The sequence below is a fragment of the Lampetra planeri genome, chromosome 40 (assembly GCF_965212315.1).
Source record: "Lampetra planeri chromosome 40, kcLamPlan1.2.h2, whole genome shotgun sequence".
Classification (NCBI taxonomy): Eukaryota; Metazoa; Chordata; class Hyperoartia; order Petromyzontiformes; family Petromyzontidae; genus Lampetra; species Lampetra planeri.
Window position 1 is genome coordinate 5,436,726 of NC_136146.1, and position 27,984 is coordinate 5,464,709.

The 27,984-nt window shown below is 59.1% G+C and overlaps 2 protein-coding genes across 2 annotated transcripts in view; both read right to left on the reverse strand.

The window, feature by feature from the left end:
• COG5 (component of oligomeric golgi complex 5) overlaps positions 1-15,692 on the reverse strand; it is a 37,171-nt gene extending 21,479 nt beyond the window's left edge. The window contains exons 1-6 of the mRNA XM_078613009.1: positions 15,584-15,692; positions 12,480-12,619; positions 11,781-11,838; positions 9,100-9,154; positions 6,811-6,880; positions 6,187-6,307 (exon numbers count right to left, since the gene is read on the reverse strand). Coding sequence (XP_078469135.1) covers positions 6,187-6,307; positions 6,811-6,880; positions 9,100-9,154; positions 11,781-11,838; positions 12,480-12,619; positions 15,584-15,641 — 502 coding nt within the window. The 5' untranslated portion in view covers positions 15,642-15,692. The remainder of the gene's footprint in view (positions 1-6,186; positions 6,308-6,810; positions 6,881-9,099; positions 9,155-11,780; positions 11,839-12,479; positions 12,620-15,583) is intronic.
• Positions 15,693-16,367: 675 nt separating this feature from the next.
• On the reverse strand, positions 16,368-27,758 carry LOC144731785 (uncharacterized). Its single transcript, XM_078613015.1, has 7 exons — positions 27,688-27,758; positions 25,358-25,497; positions 22,008-22,078; positions 19,984-20,366; positions 19,328-19,387; positions 18,977-19,166; positions 16,368-17,831 (listed from the first exon to the last, which is right to left on the reverse strand). Exons 1-7 carry the CDS (start codon positions 27,720-27,722, stop codon positions 17,721-17,723), a joined length of 990 nt encoding a protein of 329 aa, XP_078469141.1. The 5' UTR covers positions 27,723-27,758; the 3' UTR covers positions 16,368-17,720.
• Between the last annotated feature and the right edge of the window lie 226 nt (positions 27,759-27,984).

The window sequence follows — 27,984 nt, forward strand, 5'->3', positions numbered from 1 at the left end:
CTCCTTGCGCAGGGCTTGAAGGGAGCAGTGACTGAGAGAACCACTCAAGGAATGGCTCAAGAAAGACCTGAAAGAATGGCTGACTGCAGGGCCGACCGTGCTAGCGACTGCACGGGCGACCGAGATGACGGACGGAACGACCCTCGGCTGACCGCGTGAAAGCGCGACGACGACCGCCCCATCGACTTCACGAGCATCGGTGCCGTCGACGGGACTAGCGGCTGCACGAGCGACGGCGCCGTCCGCTTTACGCGCCACTCGACGGTCCCTCCCTGGCGCCGCGGCCGGCGCCCCCGACATGGAGGAGCCGTGGCCGCTGTGGTTGCGCGCCGGAGTGGCCGCCCTGCTGGTTCTCGAGGCCGTGCTGGGGCTGTCCTGCAACGTGCTGGTGCTGGCGGTCGGCGGAGCCTGCGGCCGCTGCCGCGCCGGCACGAGGGACGGGGCCCGCTCGGCGCGACGGAGGGGGCCGTCGGCGGGCGGCGCCTCGTGGGGGGGCGCCGGCGTGGGCGGGAGGGGATCGGCGGTGAGCGTGAGCGTCATGGTGACGGCGAGCGTGCACGCGCTGGACTTGCTCATCAGCGTCGCCTGCGCCCCCGTGGCCGCGGCCGCGTTGCTGCTGCCGGTGCCTACGCTGTTGCCCGGGCTGGCGTCCGTGCCGTTCTACCCCGGAGTGCCGCCGCCGACGCCGACCGGCCCCGGGGTCGACCGGGACGCGATCGCGTCGGCCGGCGATGCTCCGGCGGCGATTCCCGGCGTCGCCCCGTCGGGCTGCGGAGAAGCCGCCGGCGCCGCCGACGGAGCCCCGCGGAGGTCACGCCGCGGGGCGGGGACGGCGCACGTCAGGACCGGCCAGAGTATCGCCTCCTCGTCGGCCCCCGGACCTACTGGCGCCGGCGCCAAAAATGAAACCGAGAACCCCGTCGCACCGGAGGAGGACGGGCGTCAGCAACGGGACCGGCGACCGGGCGGCGGCGCCGGCGACCTGTACGCGCTGCACGAGGCGTGCGCCAGTTTCGCGGGCGTCGCCACGTCGACGGGCGTGCTGCTGGTGACGCTCGACCGCTACGACATGGGCGTGCGCCCCACCAGCCGCCTCCTCACGCCGCGTCGCGCTGGAGCCGTGCTCGCCTCCCTCTGGGCGCTGTCTGCCGCCGCCTTCGCCTGCCCGCTCATGCGACCCGACTGGATCCTGCAGCAGCCCAACCGACGCGGCCCAAACGCCGGCACCAACATCGGTAACGACAGCATCGACGGAGCCGGCTCTGGGCGTAGCGGGGGTCGCGGCTCCGAGATACGCCTGCGCTTCGACCACCTCGTTCCCCAGGCGCCGGTTTTTCTGCTGGCGACCGGCGCCATGCTGCTCACGTACGGCAAGATCGTGCGCGCGCTGCGCTTCCGCTTCGCGTCGGGGCTGCACGGCGCGGGCGGCGCCAAGCCGACGGCGCGGACCCCTGCGGCGCCGACGTTGGAGCCGGCGGTCAAGCCGGCGCCCATGGGCGTGCACGCGTCGGTAGCGGTGGTGCTCGCCATCAAGCGCGCCGTGCGGCGGCACCGCGAGCGCCGCGCGCGTAAGCGCCGCGTGCTGCGCACCTCGCTCGCCATCGTCGGCTCCTTCGCCGGCTGCTGGGCGCCCGTGCAGACGCTCAACCTCGTGCTCGCCGCGACGGCGGGCGGCGCCGACGGCGACGAGGGGCTGGCGCTGGCGCTGCGGGTGAGGCCGGCGCTTCTGGCCCTCGCCTACGCCACCGCGGCGTTGCACCCGGCGCTCTACGGCTTCACGCGGCAGGGCGTGCGCGAGGCCATCGCCGCCGCCCTCTGCCGGCGCCCGGCCGGCCCCGACGCCGGCGCCGCCCGGCCTCGGTTCCGCCGGTGGCGGCGCCGCATGTTGGACGGCGCCGGGAGGGCGCCGGGCTGGCGGGCGGAGAGGGGTCTTCCCGACGGCGTGGAGGAGGAGGGGGAGGAGGAAGGGGAGGGGCCGAGGGGGAGGGCGGGCGTCGGCGCGAGCCCCGGGCGGCACGCGACCCCCGACCCCGGGCCGGGGGTGTTGCGCGGGGGTCGCGCCCTCGCGCGCCTCCGGGTCGAGGTCACGCAGCTCAGCGACACGACGGAGCGCTGCGTCACCGAGGTCGTCACCACGCGAGAGTGAAGGCCGCCGACAACAGTGACCGCGATGCTGGATACCGCTCGTAGCCACAGTTGGCGAGGTGCGGTGGAAAAGAAGTTCAACACACAAACCTACACTCCGAGTCACCACCCAAGGGTGATTATCAAGCAGCCGCTGCCAATGGCCACGACGAGCGACTACCACAGGTCGCCGCTGCGAGTCACGATCCGCGAGCGGTTGAAACGCCTTGCGAGCGAGTGCGACGATGATAGTGGTGGGTAGATTGAGAGCGATCTCACGAGTAGTTCTGTCATGTCATCTTCTGGGGGGCTGCTCTCCACTGCTCCCTCCCAGTTCCAAATAATAATAAGACAGGTAACGTTTGTGTCGTAAACCCTCCTCCACCTGACACAGCCAATTAATTAAGTCGTTCTGCCAAAAACAACTACCACCCACAACCACCATCAACCACTTACAACAACCATCAACCACCTACCACCACCTACAACCACCATCAACCACTTACAATAACCATCAACCACCTACCACCACCTACAACCATCATCAAGCCTTTTGGCGTCATCTGGTCCAACCCATGTGAGACTAGGCTCTAAGGAAAGCTGTCTCGGTTGTGGACCAATCAACTTCAAGGACAGTGCATACATTATCAGAGTTGTGTTTTTTGTTTGCATTATGACTGCAGGTATTGTGGTCTATGCAAACATGACTCCTTGTAAAAAGGTGTCAGTTTTGTTGCCAGATAGAAGGGTAAAAAAACAATTATCATCATCAACCACTTACAACAACCATCAACCACCGACCACAACCTACAACCACCATCAACCACCGACAACCCCCTATAACCACCATCAACCAAGACCTCAAGAATGGCCCTTGCTCATGCCGTCACCGGCTCCAGCTCCGCCGCTGCCGCTGCTGCTGCTGCCACCATCTTGGAACCTCGCCCAGGTGGGGAAGGACGCTGCTGGCGACGAGCGTGGGACAACGTGGACGTCCAGGATCAACACATCGTTCCAGAGCCAAACACCGCACACCTCCTCGCTTTCACATTCCTCCTCCTTGAGCACACCGCTGCTGCTGGTGCGACCATCAACCGCATCAGAACCACAGGCGGCCGCTCGCATCTCCTTCATGAAGGGACAATTAAAACAAGAGCCGAGGGAGTGCGATTGTGGCCGTACAACCCGAACTTTGGACTGTGCGGTAAGCAACTGTGGTCTGCGCTTCTTCAATGGAGGAGGAACAGCGACACGACACGAACTCTCTCTCTCTCTGCCGAAGGCCTCTCGCTGTGGCCAACAGCAGAACTCCACATCGGCACTTAGCTCCTGAAGATCCTGTCGCTGCCGTCAAGGTCAAGATGAGAATAGACGAACGCCGTCAATTGATCGATTGACTACCGCTTCACCACCATCATCACCATCGATGTTGTTGGGGAGCAATGCACTCGCGACATTTAACTACTGGGCACCGACGTTTCGCTGCCAGTGAGAGCCGGCGTTCTCAGGCAATTGGTAGAAAGTTATGAACCATAACATTGGTCACTTAGGAGATTAGCAGCTGCATTTGGCTGTGTAGTAGTGCGGCGGCAGCGGGAACGGCAGCGCGTTCGGGATGTAATTATGATTTTCAAAGGAAGAAAATAAAATGAATTTAGATGGCGGAGGTTAACCTCCGTCATGCATGAATTGTTAAAAAGAAAAGTACCGCCCCCCACCTCCCCAAGGCAATTTTGGTTTAATGCGAGGCAACAGAAGCCCCGCAAATATGACGACCGTCCCACAGTGGCCGTGTGAGCCCGAGCCGTCCACCGCAGTGGACGCAGCGCTACGCCGCGGTCAGGGGGGGCACTTGGGGGTAGCGGGGGGTCACGCGCCACTTAAGGCTCAAGAGATGTTCAAGTGCGACGGGTTGTGTGTCTTTCAGGGTAAAAGGGTCGAGATTAGGGTGTCATGTGTCTTAAGGGTCACGTGTCAAAGGGTCAAGAGAGATTAAAGGTCAGGCGTCGTTGCAGGGGCCACGTGTCTTTCAAGGGTCAGAGATGAAACGCCGCGCGGCACCGAGGGTCGCGCGGCAGACGGGAGGTCGCGTGTCTGGCGCGCTCCACACGGCTCGCGTCTCACCTCGACGCGCTCGAAAGGGGCACCCCCCTCCAACGGCAGCTGCCCCTGTGCAGCACAAGGTGACTGGGCATCTGGCCTACGCGCGTGCACGAGTCTGTCAGTAGTAGGGTCCGATGACCGCTGGTGTGTTTGAGATATTTGCAGCAAAATTTTTTTGTAAGTTGAATAATTTGGACCGTGACGCAGGTGGCACACGTTGGGCCTACTCTTGCGAACGACGTCACGGGATCTTTAATGTCCATGACGGTCACCTAGGGTCAGAGGTCCCTGACCAGGGAAGGGTGGGTTGGGTGAACAACAGCCGCTAGAGGACGACGGCTCAAGGTGAGCGCGACCGGGCACAGGAAGAACCGGCGATGTCGGACGTTCCAAGGGGGGTGGGGGTGTAGGGGTGCGGGGGATAGCGACGAGAGAGGAGAGAGAGTTGGGGGGTTGGCGCAGCGATGAGTCCAATTCATCTTCCCCCCAGGGAGAGGGGGGTAGGCCCTCGGCTCGTTAAAAATCGGCCGGTTGCCATGGCGATGCTTTTTTCCAGCTGGTACCATGGGGGAATGTCAGCCCCAGCAACAGCAGCTCAGCGCGTTACCAAGACAAACCCTAATCTACCCCACCCCACACACACACAAAGATCCCCCGTGTAGCCTTAACGGTCTGTTGGGGCAAGTGCTGTTAGCGAGCACCTATTAAGGCCAACATGAGACACGAGGGGGTGGGTGGCAAATACCACACCCGGCCGTCTTTGTCTCCCCAGTGCTGAAATATTACACACTGCACCAGGTACTCACCTCAGGCTTAGTCGAAATAGGAAAGGCCCAGGACTGGTGCAGACATGAGTCAATGATGTTGGCGGCGAGCGGGAACCGAACTCGGGTCGCGCTAGTTGGTAGCATGAAGCGCTAATCACTGCGCCACGACTCCCTCCCGTACGTGCACAACCGTACATACACACGTACACCAGTACATGCGTACATACGTAGCACACACATACACACCTGCGTTCCGGCACTCACGAAAGAAGATCCCCTGTGGAGGTTTTTGACAGATGATTGGGGCAAGTGCAGCACACGCACACCCATGCATGTGCATGCAAAGATCCCTGTATAGCCTCAACAGAAGGATGGAGACAGTGCTGTTGGCGAGCACCGATGAAGGCCGGTACGGCACACGAGGAGGTGGGTGGCACAATCATCCGTCTCCACAGCGGCGATGATTACACACCGCACAAGGAACTCATTTGAGGCTGAGTCGACCTAGGGGAGGCCCAGGACCTGGTTCAGATAATCGTCACTGGTGTAGTCAACGGGAACTGAACTCAGGTAGCTTGTCTGAGTAACACAGCGCGCTAACCACTACACCACTTCACAAATGTGTACGTATACACATGTGTACAAATATGCAAAAATGTAAGTGTGTGGTGAGTGGTAGTGTGAGTATGAGTGGTGCGTGGTAGTTAGAGCAGTAAGGTGAATAGTAGTGTGAGTGGTGTAGTGAGTGGTGTAGTCAGCGGTAGTGTAGGCGATTTGTTGAGTCTCCATGTGAGTCTCTGGGTCTTTCTGTGAGTACACTGGTCTCTATGTGAGTCTATGGGTCTCTACGTGAGTCTATGGGTCTCTGTGTGAGTCTATGGGTCTCTGTGTGAGTACACAGGTCTCTATGTGAGTCTATGGGTCTCTGTGTGAGTACACGGGTCTCTATGTGAGTCTATGGGTCTCTGTGTGAGTACACGAGTCTCTATGTGAGTCTATGGGTCTCTGTGTGAGTCTCTGGGTCTTTCTGTGAGTACACGGGTCTCTGTGTGAGTCTATGGGTCTCTATGTGAGTCTATGGGTCTCTGTGTGAGTACACGGGTCTCTATGTGAGTCTATGGGTCTCTGTGTGAGTACACGGGTCTCTATGTGAGTCTATGGGTCTCTGTGCGAGTACACGGGTCCCACTCACCGAGCTCGTTGAGGGACTGTGCTGCCTTGCTGATCTCGCGGGAGCCGCCCTGCAGCTGTGCCTGCAACCGCTTGCTCAAGTAGAGGATGCGGATGATCCGGCGCAGCAGGTCACACGCGGCCTGCGGGCCCGCACAGACAAAGGTTCCCTGTGTAGCGCGCACAGGCTGTCGGGGCAAGTACCGTTAGCGAGCGGCGCCTGCGAAGGCCGGCACGGCGCACAAGCGGGCGGTGTGGCATGCAACCGTGCCCGGCCATCTTTGTCTCCCCAGCACTTATTTAAGGCTGAGTTGACCCCCGGGAAGGAAAATAACCAGTTCAGATATCTGCCACTGTTGTTGACCGTGAGCGGGAATTGAACTCAGGTTGCCGGGTTGGTAGTGCAACGCCATAACCACTGCACCACCGCTCCCCACACATACGCACACACGCGTACACACGAACACACACATGCACAAATGTGAGTACTGGGGCGTGGTAGGACAATTGGCAGTGTGAGTGGCGAGTCGTACTTTGAGTGCCAGGGTGAACATCGTGCTGAGTCGTCGGATAAGTGGTAGCTTCAGTGGTGGCGAGCATGAGTGGTGCGCGTGAGAGTGGCGAGCAGTGTGGTGAGGGTCCTCACCTGCAGCCGGGCCAGCTGTGCGGTACGTGCCACGATCTTGTTGTATGGTTCAACAATCTTCACACGTATCCTGAACCACAAAGACAAACATCCCCCATATAACCTTAACAGCCTGTTGGGACAAGTGCTGCTAGCGAGCACCTATGAAGGCCTGCACGGCACACAAGGTGGTGGTGTGGCCAGCACTATGCCTGGTCACCTTTTCCTCCCCAATGCTGATGTTTACACACCGCAACGGGTATTCAGTAAAGGCTGAGTTGACCTCGAGGAGGCCCAAGACCGTTTCAGATACAGTATTCTTCACCGATTTTGCCCGTGAGCAGGAATCAAACTCTGAGCCGCCGGGTTCGTAACGCAGTGTACTCACCACTGTGTCACCGCTCCCCTAACAAATACGTTCAGATACAGCTGTACACAGACACACCTAGACAGAGATACAGCGACAGTGGGTGACTGAGTGGGTGAGTGAGTGATTTATTAAGTGAGTGGGTGAGTGTGTTGGGTGAGTGAATGGATCAGTGGACGAGTGGGTGGGTGAACGAATCAGTGGGTGAGTAGGCGAGACAAAACAGCCAGTCTGGAAGATCAAGTCCAGTGATAACAGCATTGGTGACGGAGGTCAATGCTTGAGATGGAGACAACCATAATGGTTGTGATGATGGTGTGTGTTATGATGATGTGATGGTGGTTGTGATGATGGTGTGTGTTATGATGATGTGATGGTGGTTGTGACGATGGCGTGTGTTATGATGATGTGATGATGGTTGTGATTATGGTGTGTGTTATGATGATGTGATGGTGGTTGTGATGATGGTGTGTGTTATGATGATGTGATGATGGTTGTGATTATGGTGTGTGTTATGATGATGTGATGGTGGTTGTGATGATGGTGTGTGTTATGATGATGTGATGGTGGTTGTGATTATGGTGTGTGTTATGATGATTTGATGGTGGTTGTGATGATGGCGTGTGTTATGATGATGTGATGATGGTGTGTGTTATGATGATGTGATGATGGTTGTGATTATGGTGAGTGTTATGATGATGTGATGGTGGTTGTGATGATGGTGTGTGTTATGATGATGTGATGGTGGTTGTGATGATGGTGTGTGTTATGATGATGTGATGGTGGTTGTGATGATGGTGTGTGTTATGATGATGTGATGGTGGTTGTGATGATGGTGTGTGTTATGATGATGTGATGGTGGTTGTGATGATGGTGTGTGTTATGATGATGTGATGATGGTTGTGATTATGGTGTGTGTTATGATGATGTGATGGTGGTTGTGATGATGGTGTGTGTTATGATGATGTGATGATGGTTGTGATTATGGTGTGTGTTATGATGATTTGATGGTGGTTGTGATGATGGTGTGTGTTATGATGATGTGATGGTGGTTGTGATGATGGTGTGTGTTATGATGATGTGATGGTGGTTGTGATGATGGTGTGTGTTATGATGATGTGATGGTGGTTGTGATGATAGTGTGTTATGATGATGTGATGGTGGTTGTGATGATGGTGTGTGTTATGATGATGTGATGGTAGTTGTGATTATGGTGTGTGTTATGATGATGTGATGGTAGTTGTGATTATGGTGTGTGTTATGATGATGTGATGATGGTTGTGATGATGGTGTGTGTTATGATGATGTGATGGTAGTTGTGATTATGGTGTGTGTTATGATGATGTGATGATGGTTGTGATGATGGTGTGTGTTATGATGATGTGATGGTGGTTGTGATTATGGCGTGTGTTATGATGATGTGATGGTGGTTGTGATGATGGTGTGTGTTATGATGATGTGATGGTAGTTGTGATTATGGTGTGTGTTATGATGATGTGATGGTGGTTGTGATTATGGTGTGTGTTATGATGATGTGATGATGGTTGTGATTATGGTGTGTGTTATGATGATGTGATGGTGGTTGTGATTATGGTGTGTGTTATGATGATGTGATGGTTGTGATTTTGGTGTGTGTTATGATGATGTGATGATGTTGTGATTATGGTGTGTTATGATGATGTGATGATGTTGTGATTATGGTGTGTGTTATGATGATGTGATGATGGTTGTGATTATGGCGCGTGTTATGATGTGATGATGGTTGTGATTAAAATTATAATTATGAACTTATGTTGAACTTCTTTCGCACCGTACATAGCCAACCACAATTATGATGAATGCAACAAATATTATGTTCGTGATGACGATCGTAATGACGACGATGATGATGCTGACGATGACGTTGACGATGAGTGGGGTTGTACCCCATGATTTGCGAGCACCTGTCCACTGCAGACTGCAGAGCAGATATCCGGGCCTGCATCATCTGCAACACTCCTGTAACGATCGCACACAGCCTTGGATGAAGCAACAACAGACACACCTCCACTCACCCCTCACCTCCCCATGCCCCTCACCTCCCCTCACCCCTCACCTCCTCACTCCCCTCACCTCCCCACTCCCCTCACCTCCCCACGCCCCTCACCTCCCCTCACCCCTCACCTCCCCTCACCCCTCACCTCCCCTCACCCCTCACCTCCTCACTCCCCTCACCTCCCCACTCCCCTCACCTCCTCATGCCCCTCACCTCCCCTCACCCCTCACCTCCTCACTCCCCTCACCTCCCCACTCCGCACCTCCCCACGCCCCTCATCTCCCCCGCCCCTCACCTCCCCCCGCCCCTCACCTCCCCCCACCCCTCACCTCCCCACGCCCCTCACCTCCCCCCACCCCTCACCTCCCCACTCCCCTCACCTCCCCTCACCCCTCACCTCCCCCCACCCCTCATCTCCCCACGCACCTCACCTCCTTTCACCCCTCACCTCCCCACTCCCCTCACCTCCCCTCGCCCCTCACCTCCCCACGCCCCTCACCTCCCCTCGCCCCTCACCTCCCCACGCCCCTCACCTCCCCACGCCCCTCACCTCACCTCCCCTCACCCCTCACCTCCCCTCGCCCCTCACCTCCCCACGCCCCTCACCTCCCCCCGCCCCTCACCTCCCCCGCCCCTCACCTCCCCCCGCCCCTCACCTCCCCACGCCCCTCACCTCCCCACGCCCCTCACCTCCCCACGCCCCTCACCTCCCCCCGCCCCTCACCTCCCCCCGCCCCTCACCTCCCCCCGCCCCTCACCTCCCACCGCCACTGACCTCCCCACGCCCCTCACCTCCCCCCGCCCCTCACCTCCCCCCGCCCCTCACCTCCCCACGCCCCTCACCTCCCCCGCCCCTCACCTCCCCCCGCCCCTCACCTCCCCCCGCCACTGACCTCCCCCCACCCCTCACCTCCCCCCCACCCCTCACCTCCCCACGCCCCTCACCTACCCACGCCCCTCACCTCCCCTCGCCCCTCACCTCCCCCCGCCCCTCACCTCCCCCCGCCCCTCACCTCCCCCCGCCACTGACCTCCCCACGCCTCGCACCTCCCCACGCCCCTCACCTCCCCCCGCCCCTCACCTCCCCCCGCCCCTCACCTCCCCCCGCCCCTCACCTCCCCTCGCCCCTCACCTCCCCCCGCCCCTCACCTCCCCCCGCCCCTCACCTCCCCCCGCCCCTCACCTCCCCCCACGGCCCCTCACCTCCCCACGCCCCTCACCTCCCCCCGCCCCTCACCTCCCCCCGCCCCTCACCTCCCCTCGCCCCTCACCTCCCCCCGCCCCTCACCTCCCCACGCCCCTCACCTCCCCCCGCCCCTCACCTCCCCCCGCCCCTCACCTCCCCACGCCCCTCACCTCCCCCCGCCCCTCACCTCCCCACGCCCTCACCTCCCCCGCCCCTCACCTCCCCACGCCCCTCACCTCCCCTCACCCCTCACCTCCCCCCGCCCCTCACCTCCCCCCGCCCCTCACCTCCCCCCGCCACTGACCTCCCCACGCCTCGCACCTCCCCACGCCCCTCACCTCCCCACGCCCCTCACCTCCCCCCGCCACTGACCTCCCCCCACCCCTCACCTCCCCACGCCCCTCACCTCCCCCCGCCCCTCACCTCCCCCCGCCCTCACCTCCCCCCGCCCCTCACCTCCCCACGCCCCTCACCTCCCCCCGCCCCTCACCTCCCCCCGCCCCTCACCTCCCCACGCCCCTCACCTCCCCCCGCCCCTCACCTCCCCACGCCCCTCACCTCCCCTCACCCCTCACCTCCCCCCGCCCCTCACCTCCCCCCGCCCCTCACCTCCCCCCGCCACTGACCTCCCCACGCCTCGCACCTCCACGCCCCTCACCTCCCCACGCCCCTCACCTCCCCCGCCACTCACCTCCCCACGCCCCTCACCTCCCCCGCCCCTCACCTCCCCCCGCCCCTCACCTCCCCCCGCCACTGACCTCCCCACGCCTCACACCTCCCCACGCCCCTCACCTCCCCACGCCCCTCACCTCCCCCCGCCACTGACCTCCCCCCACCCCTCACCTTCCCCCACCCCTCACCTCCCCACGCCCCTCACCTCCCCACGCCCCTCACCTCCCCACGCCCCGCACCTCCCCTCACCCCTCACCTCCCCACGCCCCTCACCTCCCCCCACCCCTCACCTCCCCACGCCCCTCACCTCCCCTCACCCCTCACCTCCCCCCACCCCTCACCTCACATAGAGACTCATAAATTAAAATAGAGTCCCATTGACTCACATAGAGACCCATAAATGAAAATAGAGTCCCATTGACTCACATAGAGACCCATAAATGAAAATAGAGTCCCATTGACTCCCATACCTAATAAGTCCACGGCTGCTGTGCAGTGTTCGAGAGGTGGTTGCATATATGTGTGTACCTGATGCGGCGTGGTGCTGGCCACCCACCCACCCGCGTGCCGTGCCGGCCTTCATAGGTGCTACTCGCTAACAGCACTTGCCCCGACAGTCTGTTAAGGCTACACGGCAGATCTTTGTCTTTGTAAGTATATCTGTACTGTATATACTGTATGTACAACCCCATTGGGCCAATCCCCGCGAGTCGTGTGGAGCGTGAGCTCACCCTCCAGGGACTCAATTCCAGTGGCTTGGGCCAAGAGGTCCTCATGCCGATCGGACACCTGCAACACAGCCAGAGAGTTAAGGTCAGCTCGGGGTCACGCAAGTGTCGGGGTCACGTAAGGTCAGCTCGGGGTTACACAAGGTCAGCTCGGGGTCACGTAAGTGTCGGGGTCACGTAAGGTCAGCTCGGGGTTACGCAATGTCTGCTCGGGGTTACGCAAGGTCGGGTCGGGTCGGGTCAAGGCAGTGGTTAATCCAGGGGTGGGGGTCCTATGTGGCCCCCCCCCCCATCTCCTCGCCCCCCCATCCCCTCCCCTCCTTGGGAGGTTTCAAGATCCGCCTCTGTGCTCGTGACTCGGCGCCCAGCAGCGCCACCCCACGGGGCGAGCTGCGAGGCCGTGTCCCCCCCTCGCCTATCCCCCCTCACCTATCCCCCCTCACACCTATCCCCCCCCTCACCTATTCCCCCCTCACACCTATCCCCCCCTCACCTATTCCCCCCTCACCTCTCCCCCCCTCACCTCTCCCCCCTCACCTATCCCCCCTCACACCTATCCCCCCCTCACCTCTCCCCCCTCACCTATCCCCCCCCTCACCTATCCCCCCTCACACCTACCCCCCACCCCTCACCTATCCCCCCTCACACCTATCCCCCCCTCACCTACCCCCCCCTCACCTATCCCCCCCCCTCACACCTCACCTGTGCTCGCAACTCGGCGTCGAGCAGCGCCACCCCCTGGGCGAGCCGTGCGAGCTGCGAGGCCGTGTCGGCCCCCTGAAGCGCGCGGGTCGTGTAGCCCCGCACGTCAAACTCCTCGTGGGCAAAGTCGCGGTACGAGTCTGCGCAGAGATCACCACCATCACCACCACCGCCGTCACCAACACCACCACCGTCACCACCACCACCGTCACCAACACCATCGTCACCACCGCCACCACTGTCACAATCGTCACTACCACCACCCTAGTCACTACCACCATTGTCAACACCACCGTTGTCACCATCACCACCACCACCATCGTCACCAACACCACCACCGTCACCATCGTCACCACCACCGCCACCACCACCGCCACCACCACCACCAACACCGCCACCACCACCGTCACCAACACCGCCACCACCACCGTCACTGTCACCATCTTCACCAACACCACCACCATCACCGCCACCACCGCCACCACCACCATCGTCACCACCACCACCGTCACTCCACCACCCTAGTCACTACCACCATTGTCACTACCACCGTTGTCACCATCACCACCACCACCGTAACGACCACCGCCCACGAGCGGGGTCATCCGTGAGACGCAACGCGTTGGGCAACAAAACAAAGCGGACAATTCCCTTCCACATTGCAGAATCATGAGTTAGAAGTGGAGGAATCCGATGAGCTATGAAGCTCTATTTCTAATCTATCCAGGGGAGCCACTCTCTCGAGTCATGCTGCTTCAGGAGGGTCCTGCTGCTCCTGCTGCTTCTTCCGGAGGGTCTTGCTGCTGCTGCTCCTGCTGCTTCTTCAGGAGGGTCTTGCTGCTGCTGCTGCTTCTTCCAGAGGGTCCTGCTGCTGCTGCTTCTTCCGGAGGGTCCTGCTGCTGCTGCTCCTGCTGCTTCTTCAGGAGGGTCCTGCTGCTGCTGCTCCTGCTGCTTCTTCCGGAGGGTCCTGCTGCTGCTGCTCCTGCTGCTTCTTCAGGAGGGTCTTGCTGCTGCTGCTGCTTCTTCCGGAGGGTCCTGCTGCTGCTGCTTCTTCCGGAGGGTCCTGCTGCTGCTGCTCCTGCTGCTTCTTCAGGAGGGTCTTGCTGCTGCTGCTGCTTCAGGAGGGTTCTGCTGCTGCTCCTGCTGCTGCTGCTTCTTCAGGAGGGTCCTGCTGATGCTGCTGCTGCTGCTTCTTCCGGAGGGTCCTGCTGCTGCTGCTCCTGCTGCTGCTGCTTCTTCAGGAGGGTCCTGCTGCTCCTGCTGCTGCTTCTTAAGGAGGGTCCTGCTGCTGCTGCTTCAGGAGGGTTCTGCTGCTGCTCCTGCTGCTGCTCCTGCTGCTGCTTCAGGAGGGTCCTGCTGCTCCTGCTGCTGCATTTGGCTTTCACGTGAAGATGGAAACAGGAGCACTCGGGGTAAACCCCGGCGCGGAAGGGGGTGGGGGGGTGGTAACCATTCATCTGCAATGAGGTGGGGTGGAGATTCGTCCCCGCGTCGCTGTGCCGCCCTCTCCTGGCGCGCCGAGGGTACGGCTCCCCCCTCGACGCCGACGTGAGGGAGTTCCACACCGCGTCTGTGTGTGATTCACCAACCCTCGCTGCTGGCCCCACAGTGCCGGGGGGTTACAAGCTGATATTCGCATAGGCAGCACACGTCCATAAGCACCACACGTCCGTACCTCCACGTGGAACACATTTAAGCACCATTGCTTCAACTCAAACTGTGGGACCGGTCTCGACATTCAGTGCCTCATCAGCAGGCTTCGCTTTGCCCGACTCTTGCTGCTGTAATTATTAAGCACCAACGAAGGTTGTGCGGTTGATGGGATGGTGTTAAAAGAGCAGGTTTATATTTGATGTGGAGGAACAGATATGCGAAGGGCAGGGAATTGTTTGCTTTGTGTTGTCTTGCGTAGACGTCACGGGTGGTTCTGCGCCAGAGACGATGGTTGTTGATGGAGCAAGGAGACCGCGGGTTGCGCCGTGTTCACGACGAGATGAGAGGGGCAAAGGGAACGCAGCACAGGACGGCGACGAGGTGACGATGGTGGCGACCTCATCAGGGAGAGAGAATCCGTGAGAGTGAGCGGGGTGACTCGATCGGAAGTCATTGATGACATGACGTCATAACCCGTGTGGCGAGGGTGGTCAACTTACTGGCATCGTGGGGAGGGCAGTAAGGGCAGCATTAATGGGGGGCAGCATCAATGGGGGCAGCGCCGTGAGGGCAGCCGGGAGGTCAGAACAGTGAGGACAGTAGTGACATCAGCTGTGAGGGCAGCCGGGAGGTCATAACAGTGAGAGCAGTAGTGACATCAGCTGTGAGGGCAGAACCTTGAGGGCAGGTGAGAGCAGCAGTGGGAGCAGTAGTGAGGCCAACGCGGCGAGAGGGCAGCGAGAGGGCAGCAGCAGCGAGAGCAGCGTGGTGAGGGCAGCAGCAGCAGCGTGGTGAGGGCAGAGCAGCAGCGTGGTGAGGGCAGCAGCAGCGTGGTGAGGGCAGCAGCAGCGTGGTGAGGGCAGCAGCAGCAGCGTGGTGAGGGCAGCAGCAGCGTGGTGAGGGCAGCAGCAGCAGAGTGGTGAGGGCAGCAGCAGCAGCGTGGTGAGGGCAGCAGCAGCAGCGTGGTGAGGGCAGCAGCAGCAGCGTGGTGAGGGCAGCAGCAGCAGCGTGGTGAGGGCAGCAGCAGCAGCAGCGTGGTGAGGGCAGCAGCAGCAGCGTGGTGAGGGCAGCAGCAGCAGCGTGGTGAGGGCAGCAGCAGCAGAGTGGTGAGGGCAGCAGCAGCAGCGTGGTGAGGGCAGCAGCAGCAGCGTGGTGAGGGCAGCAGCAGCAGCAGCGTGGTGAGGGCAGCAGCAGCAGCAGCGTGGTGAGGGCAGCAGCAGCAGCGTGGTGAGGGCAGCAGCAGCGTGGTGAGGGCAGCAGCAGCGTGGTGAGGGCAGCAGCAGCGTGGTGAGGGCAGCAGCAGCGTGGTGAGGGCAGCAGCAGCGTGGTGAGGGCAGCAGCAGCGTGGTGAGGGCAGCAGCAGCGTTGTGAGGGCAGCAGCAGCGTGGTGAGGGCAGCGGTGAGGGCAGCAGCAGCGTGGTGAGGGCAGCGGTGAGGGCAGCGCGCATCACCATCGCTCAGGAGCCGCACTCCACCGCTCTGGGCCGGGGCTGCCGTCATCGCCGCCATCTCCCCTGTTCCGCGTGGCACCCACGTGACCCCCCCCCGGTCGTGACGTCACGAGTGTCAACACTCGCGGCATGACGTCATCATCACCCACATCGTCAACAAAAGACAAAGGTCCCCCGCGTAGCCTTTAACAGTCGGGGGCAAGTGCCGTTAGCGAGGAGCAGGAGCAGCAGCGCCCGTGAAGGCCGCACGGCACTCGAGGGGGTGGGCGGCCGGCCGGCCCCACGCCCGGCCGCCTTTGTCTCCCCAGCGGCGAAGTCCACACGCGACCCGGGTTCATCGGGTTCGCAGTGCAGTCCGCTGACCACGACACCACCACTCGCCACAAAGTGGCGGTGACGTCACGACGGCGCCTGTGCCAGGCTACGTGCACCTTGAGGCCACGTGACGTGTCGAACGCCCGCTGGGCAGGAGGTCACGTGGCGGACCCAGCAGGTGCCACGGGTCGCCTGACTGAGATGAGTGGCCGATGCCACCACCTGTGCACCACCCCCCCCCCCCGGGCTGTGCCAACATCACCACGTGACACCTGCAGTGCTGCAATCAAGATGATGATGATGAGCACTGTCAGTGCAGACATCATCATCATCTCCGAGCCTCGCTGATATCGATATTCGGAAGCCGCTATGCACTTTTACGACTGTAAATCGAAACCGCATTTATTTAGAACCTCCGATTAGCGCGGTTGGCTGCGTACGGTGCGAAAGAAGTTCAACACAACCCGCATTGCGTTGGACGACTGCGTTCTTGAATCGATGGTTTATTGAAACGTCTCGTCACTCCACTCACTCTACAAGGGCAGCACATTCACGAGCGATGTCAAAGTCTCCCGTGCCCAGAATCACCACGCGCATTGCGCGATCTTGATGAGAAGTTGCATCGAGTAGCACACACGGCTCCTCTACACGTCGATAATACCGTGGCCGTAAAACGCACACACACACATACTGGATCGATACAATAGGTGGCGTTTCAGTGCCATGAAGAGGAGCCTGAAAATTCGCCTGCTCTATTTATATTTTATTTTGAGGCCACGTGCAGTGAGTCATATTCACGAATGTATTCGCTGTTGTTTGTGCACAGCTGCCAACTCATCAGCTGCTGCAGTAGCAGCAGCAAGTAAGTTGTGATTTATTTTGTAAAATCATCGTTCTTATTGATGTATCGATATATTTGTAGTTTCATCATCACCACCGTACTACTATTATTACTGCAATGTTTCCACAAGCATCATGATCATTGCCATCATCATCAGCAGCAGCAGCAGCAGCCACTGCTGGATGAAGCCCTCAGCCGTTGGTCGCCCCACAGCCTCGCCCGGCGCTGGTTGGTCCGGGCAGGCCGCCCTGGTTATTACTGCCGGATCATGATGAATCCGAGCCGTCCACTTCACCGCAGTGGACGTAGCAAATGCCCCGAGGTGTTCTCAAAGCGAGGAACCGGCCGCACTGTGCGCCCAATTTGACAGATTAGAAAATTGGCCACAAATAACTCTTTATTCTATCACCACTCGGTGTTACACGCAGCAGCGCCCTCCTCCGTGAGAATGGCACCAACATGAAATCTACTAAATGATTGTCATTATTCATTGTTATTACTGATAACTGTAGGTCCCCTATAATTGACGGACCCATCTAAGTAATGACCGCTGTGACCCCGCTAGGAGAGGGTTCACGCCGTGACCCCGCTAGGAGAGGGTTCACGCCGTGACCCCGCTAGGCGAGGGTTCACGCCGTGACCCCGCTAGGCGAGGGTTCACGCCGTGACCCCGCTAGGTCAGGGTTCACGCCGTGACCCCGCTAGGCGAGGGTTCACGCCGTGACCCCGCTAGGCGAGGGTTCACGCCGTGACCCCGCTAGGCGAGGGTTCACGCCGTGACCCCGCTAGGCGAGGGTTCACGCCGTGACCCCGCTAGGTCAGGGTTCACGCCGTGACCCCGCTAGGCGAGGGTTCACGCCGTGACCCCGCTAGGCGAGGGTTCACGCCGTGACCCCGCTAGGCGAGGGTTCACGCCGTGACCCCTCTAGGCGAGGGTTCACGCCGTGACCCCGCTAGGCGAGGGTTCACGCTGTGACTCCGCTAGGTGAGGGTTCCGCTCCAGTTGAGAGGCTGCATCTGGAGAAGCTCCCGCTCCAGGCTCCACTCGCGCGCTCGCTCGCTCCGCTCCACCTCCCAGCGCAGCTCCATCACCTGCACAGAACCCCCCCCCCAGCCCAGGTCACCCCACACATTACACACATTACCTGCCTGCCTGTGTGTCACCCTGTCTGTGTGTCACCCTGTCTGTGTGTGTGTCACCCTGCCCGTCTGTGTGTCTCCCTGCCCGTCTGTGTGTCTCCCTGCCCGTCTGTGTGTCACCCTGTCTGTCTGTGTGTCTCCCTGTCTGTCTGTGTGTCTCCCTGTGCGTGTGCGTGTCACCCTGCCCGTCTGTGTGTCACCCTGTCTGTCTGTGTGTCTCCCTGTCTGTGTGTCACCCTGTCTGTGTATCACCCTGCCCGTCTGTGTGTCTCCCTGCCCGTCTGTGTGTCACCCTGTCTGTCTGTGTGTCTCCCTGTCTGTCTGTGTGTCTCCCTGCCCGTCTGTGTGTCACCCTGTCTGTGTGTCACCCTGCCCGTCTGTGTGTCTCCCTGCCCGTCTGTGTGTCACCCTGTCTGTCTGTGTGTCACCCTGTCTGTGTGTCACCCTGCCCGTCTGTGTGTCTCCCTGCCCGTCTATGTGTCACCCTATCTGTCTGTGTGTCTCCCTGCCCGTCTGTGTGTCACCCTGTCCGTGTGTCACCCTGCCCATCTGTGTCATCCTGCCCGTCTGTGTGTCACCCTGTGCGTGTGCGTGTCACCCTGTCTGTGTGTCACCCTGCCCGTCTGTGTGTCACCCTGCCCGTCTGTGTGTCACCCTGTCTGTCTGTGTGTCACCCTGTCTGTGTGTCACCCTGCCCGTCTGTGTGTCTCCCTGCCCGTCTATGTGTCACCCTATCTGTCTGTGTGTCTCCCTGCCCGTCTGTGTGTCACCCTGTCCGTGTGTCACCCTGCCCATCTGTGTCACCCTGCCCGTCTGTGTCACCCTGTGCGTGTGCGTGTCACTCTGTCTGTGTGTCACCCTGCCCGTCTGTGTGTCTCCCTGCCCGTCTGTGTGTCACCCTGTCTGTCTGTGTGTCACCTTGTCTGTGTGTCACCCTGCCCGTCTGTGTGTCTCCCTGCCCGTCTGTGTGTCTCCCTGTCTGTCTGTGTGTCTCCCTGCCCGTCTGTGTGTCACCCTGTCTGTGTGTCACCCTGCCCGTCTGTGTGTCACCCTGTGCGTGTGCGTGTCCGCGCGTCCCTCTCGCTGGCGGCCCCCACCCTCTTGTTGTGGTCCCTCACGGCCCGGGAGGCCTCGTGCCTCTCCCGGCCGCGCTGCTCCTCCGCTCGGCGCTCGCAGCTCTCGGCGAGGGCGGCCTGGGCCCGCTCGCCCGCCCCCTCGCCCCTCGCCGACTCGCGCTGGGCCACGCGCTCACGCATCTGGGACTTGAGCCACTCGCGGATCTCCCTCCTGGAGGACCTCAGCGTGGGGGGGGGGGATGCCACAGAGACAGACACCATTGAGATGTCGTCGGGGACACCAAAGAGTAAACTGTGGGGGTGAGGGTCACGTGGTGGTGATGGTGATCTCGTGAGGATCACGTGGTGATGGTGGTGGTGGTCACGTGGTACCGGTATTCCTCCTTCTCCCCCGGCTCCCCGTACACCGGTCTCCTCCAGCCGCGATGCTGCCTGGGGGACGGGTGAATGGCAAATGGGAGTGAGCACATGATCACTCACCTGCCCAGCTCACCTGCCCAGCTCACCTGTCCGCCTCACCAACCCCCCTACACCTGCCACCCCTCCCTCACTTACCCCCCTTACTTGCCCTCTTCACCAGCCCCCCACAAACCCACCCCCCCTCACCTGCCCACGTTACCTGGTCCCTTCCCCGCCCCCCACACTTACACCCCTCACCTGCCGCCCCTCTGCCCCCCCCTCACCTGGCCCCCCCCTCACCTGCCCCCCCCCTCACCTGCCGCCCCTCTGCCCCCCCCTCACCTGGCCCCCCCCTCACCTGCCGCCCCTCTGCCCCCCCCTCACCTGCCGCCCCTCTGCCCTCCCCTCACCTGGCCCCCCCCTCACCTGGCCCCCCCCCCTCACCTGGCCCCTCTGCCCCCCCCTCACCTGGCCCCCCCCTCACCTACCGCCCCTCTGCCCCCCCCTCACCTGGCCCCCCCCTCACCTGGCCCCCCCCTCACCTGCCGCCCCTCTGCCCCCCCCCTCACCTGCCCCCCCCCTCACCTGCCGCCCCTCTGCCCCCCCTCCTCACCTGCCCCCCCCCTCACCTGTCGTGCTCGCGTCTCTTCCAGCAGGTGGCGCGCTGCTCGTTGTGCGCGTGCGCGTCCCGCGTCTCCAGCATCACGGTGCGCCGCGCCACCCACGGGGGCCGCAGGGGGTTCAGGCGGGGTCCCAGCCCGGGGGGGGGGGCCGTGGGGGGCAAGGCCGGGACCACGGCGGGGGGCACTTCGCGGGGGGCTCGCGGACGCGGAACCCCGCGGCTCGCTGTCGGCACCGGAGGCATCGCGAGACTGAGGGGCTTAGGGGGCTCGGAAGATTTGGGCGACCTTTTGGTGGCTTTGGGGGGCTCGGGTCCCATCAACATGAGCAGGGGGGGCCCGGGGGCTGGCAGGGCGAGGGGGCCACGAGGGGACTCCATCTGCGGGCACGACTGGGGACGAGAGGGCGGGGGAACAAAGGCGGCCGGGAGTGGTGCTGGCCATCATAGGTGCTGCTTTCTTAACACACTTGCCCCATGTCTATTAACGCTATACGGGGGATCTTTGCCTTTATTCGATGCTCATGATGAATGGTTGTCATGATTATGTTGATGGCGGTGATGATGATGGTAGCTATGATCATGGTAGCGATGATGATAATGGTGGCCACGAGAGCGATAACGATGGAGATGATTGTGTTGATGCTTATGACAGTGGAGCTGCGGTTGCTGCTGCTGATGACGCTGCTGATGATGCGAACAATTGTAACATTGGCACTCTCGCTGTTGGAGCACACCTGTCAACCCATTATCAGTGTCCGATCTTAATGCAGACCAATTCAGACCTTCTTGGTCACCCCGTGCCCTTATAAATCTCAATCCTACAAAGTTCCATCACAAGAGAAAAACAAATAGACAATAAAATTGCCCGTATTGAAACGGCTGTGCGCCGTACGGACCTGAATACTCAAATTTCTCTGTACAAGAATACGGGCTAGTGACCCGTGCGGGTCGACAGCTTTGTTGGAGGATGGCCCTCTTCCTGAGGAGGCGCTGCGTGTCACAGGCGGGTAGAAGGCGGTGAGTACCGCTGCTGCTCTGTGTGTCATTCTGATTGAAGGGGTTTGCGGTGTCATCCTTTGAATTGGGAGCATCGTGAGCAGGACTCCACCGCCACGCGGTGGCCTGCCACTCACTCCCACTGACGCCGCGAGTGAGGAGGACGGCGCGGAGTAGTCCTGTACGGGGTTGTATCGCAGTGCTAACTAGGAGCGGCCTAACGGATTCGAACCGCTGGGATACGCCATCGCCTGCTGACGATGATGGTGGTGACTGTGCGTGGCGCCACACCTCCTCACCACGCCTCCTCACCACCACACCTCACCACGCCTCCTCACCACCACACCTCACCACGCCTCCTCACCACCACACCTCACCACACCTCCTCACCACCACACCTCACCACGCCTGCTCACCACCACACCTCACCACGCCTCCTCACCACGCCTCCTCACCACCACACCTCACCACACCTCCTCACCACCACACCTCACCACACCTCCTCACCACCACACCTGACCACGCCTCCTCACCACCACACCTCACCACGCCTCCTCACCACCACACCTCACCACGCCCCCTAACCACTCCTCACCACGCCTCCTCACCACGCCCCCTCACCACTCCTCACCACGCCTCCTCACCACCACTCCTCACCACGCCTCTTCACCACCACACCTCACCACGCCCCCTCACCACTCCTCACCACGCCTCCTCACCACGCCCCCTCACCACTCCTCACCACGCCTCCTCACCACCACACCTCACCACGCCCCCTCACCACTCCTCACCACGCCTCCTCACCACGCCCCCTCACCACTCCTCACCACGCCTCCTCACCACCACACCTCACCACGCCTCCTCACCACCACTCCTCACCACACCCCCTCACCACTCCTCACCACGCCTCCTCACCACCACACCTCACCACGCCCCCTCACCACTCCTCACCACGCCTCTTCACCACGCCCCCTCACCACTCCTCACCACGCCTCCTCACCACCACTCCTCACCACGCCTCCTCACCACGCTCACCTGCACGGCTCCTGCAAGCCACGGGAGGCGCCGCGTCTCTTCGCCTGATGACCTCACCTGGAGGGACGGGGCTAGTGGGGGGGTGGTGGGGGGTGGTGGAGGGGTGGTGGGGGGATGGTGGGGGGTTGGGGGGTGGTGGGGGGGGTGGTGGTGGGGGGGTGGTGGGGGGATGGGGGGGGGTGCATTTGGTTAGCGCGCTGCGCCGCGAACCCGGCGACCCAAGTTCGTCTCACGCTCGCGGCCTACATCAATGGCAGTGATTATCTGCACCGGTCCTGGGGGCCTCCGCTAGGTCGCGTCAGCCTCAAACGAACACCTGGTGTGGTGTCAAAATGTCAGCAGTGGGGAAACAAACACGGCCGGGCGTGGAGCCGGCCACCACCCCCCGCACCGTTTCGGCGTCAACAGCTGCCCCCTCACAGCACTTGCCCCATGAGGGAGGAGAAGGGTTGCCTGGGGCATCTTTGTCTTTGTGGTGGAGATAATCCCAACGTGAAATCCACAAAACCCACGTGACATAGAAGAAAAAAACACAAAAACAAGAAGAACGCGATGTACTGTCACCAGGGCGGACGGCTTGATGGAGGAGGGCTGAATGCTTGACACGTGGTAGAACAACGTCCGATATGAAGAAGCCGCAGGAGCTATTTATGCACTTTTTAAATCTGGGTTGAAAACGAATTTATACAACACAGCTGTTGTGTGTGTGTGCTTAGTTTGTTGTCCTTCCCGCGCAACTCCGACTAGCACGTTTGGCTACGTACGGTGCGAAAAGTTCAACATAAGTACATACAAAGGCCAAATGCGTAAAATGGCCAGCAATAAAGAGCATTTATATCAGAGTTGTAATGCAGAAGACAACGATAACGCGCGTGTTGAATTAACAAAGTTGTTATTCTTATTAAGAGAATGTGTGGGGGGGGGGGAGAGGGAATTCCAAAGTAGGGCAGTACGAGCAAAGAAGCAGAGAGAGAAGTGTTGTGACCTGCAGTGTGGTGAGTGAGTGTTGATGTGACCTGCAGTGTGGTGAGTGAGTGTGTTGTTGTGACCTGCAGTGCGGTGAGTGAGTGTTGATGTGACCTGCAGTGTGGTGAGTGGGTGTGTTGTTGTGACCTGCAGTGTGGTGAGTGGGTGAGTGTTGTTGTGACCTGCAGTGTGGTGAGTGAGTGTGTTATTGTGACCTGCAGTGTGGTGAGTGGGTGAGTGTGTTGTGACCTGCAGTGTGGTGAGTGGGTGAGTGTTGTTGTGACCTGCAGTGTGGTGAGTGGGTGAGTGTTGTTGTTGTGAGCTACAGTGTGGTGAGTGGGTGAGTGTGTTGATATGACCTGCAGTGTGGTGAGTGGGTGAGTGTGTTGTGACCTGCAGTGTGGTGAGTGGGTGAGTGTGTTGATATGACCTGCAGTGTGGTGAGTGGGTGAGTGTGTTGTGACCTGCAGTGTGGTGAGTGGGTGAGTGTGTTATTGTGACCTGCAGTGTGGTGAGTGGGTGAGTGTGTTGTGACCTGCAGTGTGGTGAGTGGGTGAGTTGTTGTGACCTGCAGTGTGGTGAGTGGGTGAGTGTTGTTGTGAGCTGCAGTGTGGTGAGTGGGTGAGTGTGTTGTGACCTGCAGTGTGGTGAGTGGGTGAGTTGTTGTGACCTGCAGTGTGGTGAGTGGGTGAGTGTGTTGATATGACCTGCAGTGTGGTGAGTGGGTGAGTGTTGTTGTGACTTGCAGTGTGGTGAGTGGGTGAGTGTTGTTGTGACCTGCAGTGTGGTGAGTGGGTGAGTGTTGTTGTGATCTGCAGTGTGGTGAGTGGGTGAGTGTTGTTGTGACCTGCAGTGTGGTGAGTGGGTGAGTGTGTTGTGACCTGCAGTGTGGTGAGTGAGTGAGTGTTGTTGTTGTGACCTGCAGTGTGGTGAGTGAGTGAGTGTGTTGTTGTGAGCTGCAGTGTGGTGAGTGAGTGAGTGTTGTTGTTGTGACCTGCAGTGTGGTGAGTGAGTGTTGTTGTGACCTGCAGTGTGGTGAGTGAGTGTTGTTGTGACCTGCAGTGTGGTGAGTGAGTGTGTTGTTGTGACCTGCAGTGTGGTGAGTGGGTGAGTGTTGTTGTGACCTGCAGTGTGGTGAGTGGGTGAGTGTTGTTGTGACCTGCAGTGTGGTGAGTGGGTGAGTGTGTTGATATGACCTGCAGTGTGGTGAGTGGGTGAGTGTTGTTGTGACCTGCAGTGTGGTGAGTGGGTGAGTGTGTTGTGACCTGCAGTGTGGTGAGTGGGTGAGTGTGTTGTGACCTGCAGTGTGGTGAGTGAGTGAGTGTGTTGTGACCTGCAGTGTGGTGAGTGGGTGAGTGTGTTGTGACCTGCAGTGTGGTGAGTGGGTGAGTGTGTTGTGACCTGCAGTGTGGTGATTACACGAAGCAGCGAGTGGTTGGTACAGACCGAGTCCTCAACACGGGTGGAGGAATGACCGAGTTCACGGGAACAGCGACCATGGCGGCGGCAGCAGCAGCAGCAGCGATAGAAGAGTGGCAGGGAGGCGACTGGTCGCCGTTGAGCGAGCGAGGGAGTGAATGTAGCAAGCGCTGAAGCATCAATGGGGGTGAGGTAGCATAGCACGTGACGGTGTGTGCATGGAGTGATGGATATGGACGACGGTGTGCGGGCGTCGAGTGATGGCGTGGGAGGCAGGTGACGGTGTGCACGGTGCAGGTGACGGTGAGTGGGTGACGGTGAGCGGGTGACGGTGTGCGGGTGACGGTGAGCGGGTGACGGTGAGCGGGTGACGGTGAGCGGGTGACGGTGTGCACGGTGCAGGTGACGGTGTGTGGGTGACGGTGTGTGGGTGACGGTGTGCACGGTGCAGGTGACGGTGTGCACGGTGCAGGTGACGGTGTGCGGGTGACGGTGTGCACGGTGCGGGTGACGGTGTGTGGGTGACGGTGTGCGGGTGACGGTGAGCGGGTGACGGTGTGCACGGTGCAGGTGACGGTGTGCGGGTGACGGTGTGCGGGTGACGGTGTGTGGGTGACGGTGTGCACGGTGCAGGTGACGGTGTGCACGGTGCAGGTGACGGTGTGCGGGTGACGGTGTGCACGGTGCGGGTGACGGTGTGTGGGTGACGGTGTGCACGGTGCGGGTGACGGTGTGCGGGTGACGGTGTGCGGGTGACGGTGTGCACGGTGCGGGTGACGGTGTGTGGGTGACGGTGTGTGGGTGACGGTGTGCACGGTGCGGGTGACGGTGTGTGGGTGACGGTGAGCGGGTGACGGTGTGTGGGTGACGGTGTGCACGGTGCGGGTGACGGTGTGTGGGTGACGGTGTGTGGGTGACGGTGTGTGGGTGACGGTGTGCACGGTGCAGGTGATGTTGGGACCTACCTGTCGCGTCAAGTCGCGCGCTCCGCGTGTACCACAGTTGCTGATGGTGTTTATCGTGGTGCTGGTGATGGTGCTGATGGTGCTGATGGTGGTGCTGATAGAGATGGGCAAGGTTTGCACTCTGCGTGAGGCCATGGTCTCTACAAACGAGAACCAATTCACGCAACTCAACAACACAATCTAACAACTACTCAACTCAACAACACAATCTAACAACTACTCAACTCAACAACACAATCTAACAACTACTCAACTCAACAACACAATCTAACAACTACTCAACTCAACAACACAATCTAACAACTACTCAACTCAACAACACAATCTAACAACTACTCAACTCAACAACACAATCTAACAACTACTCAACTCAACAACACAATCTAACAACTATTCAACTCAACAACACAATCTAACAACTACTTCACTCAACAACACAATCTAACAACTACTCAACTCAACAACACAATCTAACAACTACTCAACTCAACAACACAATCTAACAACTACTCAACTCAACAACACAATCTAACAAACACTTAATAACACAACACTTAATAACACAACACTTAGCAACAACAACACCACCACCACCACCACTGATGCCACGACAACAACTCAGATTGACAACCAGAGTGGGTGAGGTGGTGGTGGTGAGTGTGGCGATGACAACGATGATGATGATGATGGAGTTGATGATGATGTTGATGATGGTGGTGGTGATGTTGATGGTCATGATGGTAATGATATTGATGGTGATGTTTATGATGGTAGTGATGATGGTCATTATTGTTATAGTGATGTTGATAATAATGCTGATGTTGATGGTGGTGATGATAGTAATGTTGTTGATTATAGTGATGTTGATGTCAATGATGTGGATAACGTTGGTGGTGGTGATGTTAACGATGTTGGTGGTGATATTAATGTTTTAATAGTGATGTTGATGTCAATTATGCGGATGACGTTGATGGTGGTGATGTTAACAATATTGGTGGTGATGTTAACGATGTTGATTGATGGTGGTGGTGATGCTGTTGATGGTGATGTTAACTATGTTAACGATGTTAATTGATGGTGGTGATGTTAACGATGTTGGTGGTGGTGATGTTAACAATATTGGTGGTGGTCATGTTAACGATGTTGATGGTGGTGGTGGTGATGTTAACGATGTTAACGATGTTGATGGTGGTGGTGATGTTAACGATGTTAACGATGTTGATGGTGGTGGTGATGTTAACGATGTTAACGATGTTGATGGTGGTGGTGATGTTAACGATGTTAACGATGTTGATTGGTGATGATGGTGGTGGTGATGGTGGTGGTGATGGTGGTGTTGGTGGTGGTGATGTTAACGATGTTAACGATGTTGATTGGTGATGATGGTGGTGGTGATGGTGGTGGTGATGGTGGTGTTGGTGGTGGTGATGTTAACGATGTTAATTGATGGTGGTGATGTTAACGATGTTGGTGGTGGTGATGTTAACAATATTGGTGGTGGTCATGTTAACGATGTTGATGGTGGTGGTGGTGATGTTAACGATGTTAACGATGTTGATGGTGGTGGTGATGTTAACGATGTTAACGATGTTGATTGATGATGATGGTGGTGATGTTAACTATGTTGATGGTGGCGATGTTAACGATGTTAACGATGTTGATTGATGATGATGGTGGTGATGTTAACGATGTTAACGATGGTGGTGGTGGTGATGGTGGATGTGATGGTGGTGGTGGTGATGGTGGTGTTGGTGGTGATGATGTTAACGATGTTAACGATGGTGGTGGTGATGGTGGTGGTGATGGTGGTGATGGTGGTGGTGTTGGTGGTGGTGATGTTAACGATGTTAACGATGTTGATTGATGATGATGGTGGTGATGTTAACGATGTTAACGATGGTGGTGGTGGTGATGGTGGATGTGATGGTGGTGGTGGTGGTGGTGGTGTTGGTGGTGATGATGTTAACGATGTTAACGATGGTGGTGGTGATGGTGGTGGTGATGGTGGTGATGGTGGTGGTGATGGTGGTGTTGGTGGTGATGATGTTAACGATGTTAACGATGGTGGTGGTGATGGTGGTGGTGATGGTGGTGTTGGTGGTGGTGTTGGTGGTGGTGATGTTAACGATGTTGATGGTGGCAATGTTAACGATGTTAACGATGGTGGTGGTGATGGTGATGATGGTGGTGGTGATGGTGGTGATGGTGTTGGTGGTTATGTTAACGATGTTGATGGTGGTGGTGATGTTAACGATGTTAACTGATGTTAACGATATTGGTGGTGGTGGTGGTGGTGATGTTAACGATGTTGATTGATGATGGTGCCTCACGCAGGCAGCAGCGGGGTGGCCCGTGGAGTCGCCATCGCCGCCTCCACTCGGAGCCCGCGGGGGGTGCGGGTTGCCAGGGACGCGGACTGGATGGGGGGGGGGTCGGTGTGCCGGTGTGTGGCATTGTGTCAGTGTGTGTCATTGTGTGTCAGTGTGTGTCAGTGTGTGTCATTTCACTCGTGTGTGTGTGTGTGTCAGTGTGTGTCATTTCACTCGTGTGTGTGTGTGTCAGTGTGTGTCATTTCACTCGTGTGTGTGTGTGTCAGTGTGTGTCAGTGTGTGTCATTTCACTCGGGT